Source organism: Rattus norvegicus, chromosome 1 (assembly GCF_021556685.1).
Source record: "Rattus norvegicus strain SHRSP/BbbUtx chromosome 1, alternate assembly SHRSP_T2T, whole genome shotgun sequence".
In the NCBI taxonomy this organism is placed as follows: Eukaryota; Metazoa; Chordata; class Mammalia; order Rodentia; family Muridae; genus Rattus; species Rattus norvegicus.
In genome coordinates, this window is record NC_141534.1 from 194164212 (window position 1) to 194169525 (window position 5314).

Consider the following 5314-nt stretch of genomic DNA (forward strand, 5'->3'; position numbering starts at 1 on the left):
CCCTATCTACGTGAATGGCCTCCAAGCTCTACCAACTGGGTGTGTGAGACAGGGACAGAGGCTGGAGCTAGGGCCCTTTCCTCCTACTTTGGCTGAGTCTGAGTGCTGAGTAATGTTTCTGCCCATTTCTTACAGTATTCCCCATCTTCTTTCTCTAATAAGACTCTGCCCTAGGGGTTGGGGATTTAGCTCAGTAGTAGAGCGCCTGCCTAGCAAGTGCAAGGCCTTGGGTTCGGTCCTCAGCTCCGGAAAAAAAAAAAATGAATATGATAAGTGGGAGTGGTGGTATAGGATGCCTAGAAACCAACGCTCTGGAAGTTGAGGCTAGAGGGCCACTTGAGTTTGAGACCAGCCTCAATAAAATGGACTTAGCACCTGCAACTTAGGGATGTTTACTCACAGAGCTATTGTGTGTGCAAGAAAGAACATTCTACCTTGTTCGTCTGAGTGAAATTACAGGAGCCCAAACTCAGCCCTCAGGCAACTCTACACTTGTATCCAATTGTCTTTTCATTTGCCCCACGTTCGCCTGGAATTCTGGTCCTGGCACCCACCAACCCACCCTGCTTAAGGAGAACTTTCTCTTCAGTTCACCAAGCACCCTGCCCTGGAAGCCAGCCTGTCATTCCATGCTTGGATTTGAGCCCTCAGTTGCTTAAAACAAATCCTTTGCATATTTTAAACCTCAGGTTGTTGGGGTTTTTTTTGTCATTTTGCAAATAGTATTAATAGAAACATTCTCTTCAAAAAGCAGCTCTACATAATAGGACCTCATTGTGCTCAAGAATGGGGAAGGGACTGGCCAGTTTGTCTCTGGGGCAGTATTGCAAAGAAACCGCAATTTCCCCAGAAGAGACCATAGAAACAGGCACCTCAAAGCATCTGCATACATTAGGTAAGGCAACAATACTGGACAACTGGTCACAGCCCCCTAAGCTACACAGTAAGAAAACTCCCATCCAGATAGTCTCCTAAGAGAGATACACCATGGACACAGCAAGATACAATACACACAAACACAACAAAGACAGCACAACACACACACAAATGCTGTCACTGTTGTACAGTTTATTGTTACTGCCACCCAAGGGCATCCAGTTTTTCCCACTGTTCTTTTTGGGGGTGCCTTCTTAGCTCTGCCCATCTACCCTCTGCTTCTCGCTCCTAACTTGCCCTTTAGCTGGGTCCGGAAGGGCTTTTTTTGGTGTTCCCTCTCCAGAGCCTCACTTAGGTGGGAAAGAATCAAGCAGGCCTAGGTCCTGCTTACAACTCCTAATTTCTCCAAGGTCCTGTATCCATTGCTGGGTGTGGTGTCCGTGGTCTGGCCTCATCTGTGGAGAGGGAAAGCAGATGATGAAAGGGACAGAGATCAGAGTTTGAATTCCCACCTTCCTGCTCGTATTTTCTATAACTTTAGAGAAGTACTTGGCTGTCTCTGCCTCAGTCTCCCTTTCCATAAACCAAATTTCCCCTCCATTGGAAAGGCTCTCTGGGAAACTTTTCTCCCCTTTGGTTGCCAGGGAACTTCAGTCAAGTATGGGTCTCACATTGTTCTAGATGTAGATGACAGCACTATTTTTTCATTTACCCATTTGCTGATGTGTTTGCATGCATGTGGGCACATGTGTATTCTCCTGGGCAAGTGCTACTTTGTGGAGGTCGGAGGACATCGAGGGTACAGAGGTCCTTGTACTCACAGAGAAACACTAAGAACGAGAAATGTCGATCACACAGAGTGTCTCCTCAATGGAGGAGGCAAGTCAAATACTTGCATTCCATCTAGAAATCTGAGAGTGGACTTTTGTTAACAACCCAGTGACCTTTCTGCTCTGTGTGGAGTCAGACTTCCCCCCAGCTTTTGCTATAGAGGCAGACCTCACTCGAATTCTCCAGACTGATTATCCCAGACTCTTCCCTCCCTAGAGCATTCCCCGCTCTTAGGAGAGATGTCACATCTACCTGCTGAACTCCATGCTATTGGTAGAGACCACACTAGATCCTAGGTCCTTCAGCTGTACAGAACCCACCCTCAGGGTCACGTGTACTTTTAAATGAGCTTCCAAGTAGTCACACCTTACGCTTTACTGTGCTCCCGGAATTGGACTGATTGTTGCCTAGAAACCTCTTCCCAAGTTGAACTGTGTTTTAAATATGCTGACAATGAACCCTCCTGGCATCAGACACCCTGAAATCTGATCCAAGTTGATGGAAGTCAATCTGAATGGGGTTTTCATTCTTATCACTTCCCTGCCTGGGTATCTGCAGGGCCCCCTCAAGAACACAGCTTGCAGTTGTTCTCTCCCCTCTTTCATTATGCGGATCCCAGAGATCAATCAAGCACAGGTTGTCCTGCTTGGCTGCAAGTGCCTCCCTCACTGCCTCTCTGGCTCTTGACTCCTCACCTCCAGCTCTGTCTCAGCGCCAGGCCTTTTTCCTTTCAGAGTTCTGGAACTTGGTCAGCAGCTTCCTCTCATGCCCACCAGGGCTGGGGCGGTTGGTGTTGGCAGCAGCTTCTCTCTTGGTACGTCCTTTCCGACCTCCACCGACTGGTTGAGCAGGCGTTAGAGGAAACAGGGCAGAGGAGGTGTGTGAGGTTCAGGGGACAGGCAAATAAATAGCTGGGAGCTTAGGGGTGGGTAGGGCAGGATGGCCAGAATGTGATGGTCACCCTGTACGTCTGAGGCACTCTACCCTAGCTGTTTACTCATGTCTAGAAGGAGAGACACTCACTTGTGAGTTCTTGGGGCTAAGGAAGACAAACTCAGTAGATGAGACTAGAAAGGGGGTACTTGGGAGTTGGGAATAGATTAGCTAATAGATTAGGTAAGATGGGGTTGGGGGTGAGAAGAGGGGAAGCTGACCAAGGAGCTGCCATGCAGACCTTACCGACATAAGATTGGGCCAGGCTGTACTGGTCATACTCATCCAGGATCCCATCTTCGTCCTCTATGTTTACAGGTTGCTGGGAAGTGTGGGCTGTTGGTGGCAAGGTGGCCATCATACCTGGTCTGCTTTCTCCAAAGTCTTGCCTGTTTTCCAAATGTCTGCCCTCTCCCAGTTCCCTCACCCCTACTTATAACGCTGTCTCCACCTTAGACCATGGGGCTGGTTCCCGCCCTCCAAGCCCTGTCTGATGCAATCTGGCCTTTTTCCAGAACTGGGTCCATATACACCAGTCCTGAGCAGAGAGGAGCACCCTCCCCTTTCTCCTCCCTCACAGGACTCACCCAAGCCCAGCTGTGTTTTTCCACGTGGAAAGCTCCTGCCTCTGGGGGAGGAGGAAGCAGACAGGATCTGGGTACAAACAGTCTTTGGGATGTTGGCCAGAGAGAGCAGAGGGCCGCAGAACACACACACACACACACACACACACACACACATACACACACACATACACACACACATACACACACATACACACACATACACACATACACACATATACACACACACATACACACACATACACACATACACACACATACACACACATACACACACACATACACACACACACATACACACACATACACACACACAGAGTACATTGTACATTGTAGTCTGGTTCAGACTCAGGAGTTAGTGGCAGCATACCCACTGAAAAGGGAGGGAGGAGAGACACTGACCCACTTCTCGCTAAGTCAGCAGTTCCTGTCACAACCAAGGCTTCTATTTTTAAGGAAAGTCCCCTCACTTTACTTCAATAGAGTTCCCAGGGACTTCCTCCTCATCCAAGGTGGAGGATAGCTATCTGGTAGAGACAGCAAATACTCTGGATTCCACACTCTGATTCCTGATCCACCTCCCTCTGCCCTGCTTTCTGACAGAGGCCTTCTATGGAGCCCAGGTTAGCCCTTGAACTTGCAATTCTCCTGCCTCATCATACTAAACGCTGGAATTACAAATCAGCTCAGATCCAGTGTCTCCTGTGTGACCTTGGTCATGTTACTTTCCCTCTCTAATTGCTTCAGTTTTCCCCTTTAACAGAGGATAACCCCATCTACCTCCATTGTGAGAGGCTGCAGGGACATGAGGCCTGGAAAAGCCTTCACAGCAGCTGGGAATGGTATAAGGATTAGTCACAATTTCCCATGGTTTCCCACACAGCCACACAGTGTTTTTGCTGTGACCAAAGGTGGGGGGAGATTTAAAATAAAATACTGTGGGCTGGCAAGATGACTCAATGGGTAAAGTACTTGCCGCCAAGCCTGGCAACCTGAGTTCATCGGTTTCCAGGACCCCAACAGTATGGGAGAGAAAAATCTCCCACAGAGTGTCCTCTGACCCTCCCATGCCCATTCACACACACACACACACACACACACACACACACACACACACACACGATAACTGCATGTGACTTTTACATTCTAAATAATACATTGCTGTGGAGGGCATAATGAAATAAACAGGTGTTTGTGCTTTGACCCCCCTCTTTGTTTTAGTCATAGTCTCACCTTTGAGCTGTGGCTGGCTTAGAACTTGCTCTGTAGAACAGCCTATGATGGTTCTCTTGTGGAGTTTGTGTCTAGTGTTGAGTTTAGATCAATCTGCCTCTACCCACTGAGTGCTGGGTTTAAAGGTGTGCATTACCACACCCAGTCAGTATGAATTCAAGTATGAATTAATATTAAACTTTTTCAGTCCATGCTGGCCTCCCTTGTGTTATTTGTGTGGATTTGATAGGAATTAGTATGAATTTTAAGTTCAAATAAGAAAATGTGAAATGGAATTTTCTACTGCTCTTTATTTTTTTAAAAAAAGTTTCCATACAATGTAATCTGATTAAGGTTTCTCTTCCCCAACTCCTTGCAGACCCACCCACCCACCCACCCACACACCCACACACCCACACACCCACCCACACACCCACACACCCACACACCCACACACCCACCCAACTTTTTACTGTTTAGGAAACAAATGGGTAAATCCTTCTCCTCCTCCCCTTCCTCCTCCCCTCCCCCTCTCCTTCTTCCTCCTCCTCTTCTTCCTCTCCCTCCTCCTCCTCTTCCTCTTCCTCCTCCTCATCAATAGGAATGAAAAAAATGGAGGGCATGACTGCTCCTAGGTATGGGGGAAAAGGTTTAATTGTAGATATCTGTAAAAGTCCAGAGTGAACAGGGCCTTGTGGAAGAGACAGGGAGAGACAGGGAGGAAGAGAAGAGAGAGAAGAGGGCTGAGAGAAGAACCTTGGACCAAGTGGCCAAGAGACAAAAAGAGTATCTGGGAACCCAGATATAAGAGGTATACAAGAGGCAATAAAAAAGGCAAAGATACTGGTATGGCCAAGTTATATAAGAATCAGAGGTTG

At 47.8% G+C, this 5314-nt stretch overlaps 1 protein-coding gene across 1 annotated transcript; it reads right to left on the bottom strand.

Annotated features, from left to right (window-relative positions):
• Positions 1-1048: 1048 nt before the first annotated feature.
• On the bottom strand, positions 1049-3084 carry Nupr1 (nuclear protein 1, transcriptional regulator). The gene is given in 3 exon segments (NM_053611.2): positions 1049-1331; positions 2403-2546; positions 2887-3084. Coding segments are annotated over 2 exon segments (243 nt in total). The 5' UTR covers positions 2999-3084; the 3' UTR covers positions 1049-1331; positions 2403-2415.
• Between the last annotated feature and the right edge of the window lie 2230 nt (positions 3085-5314).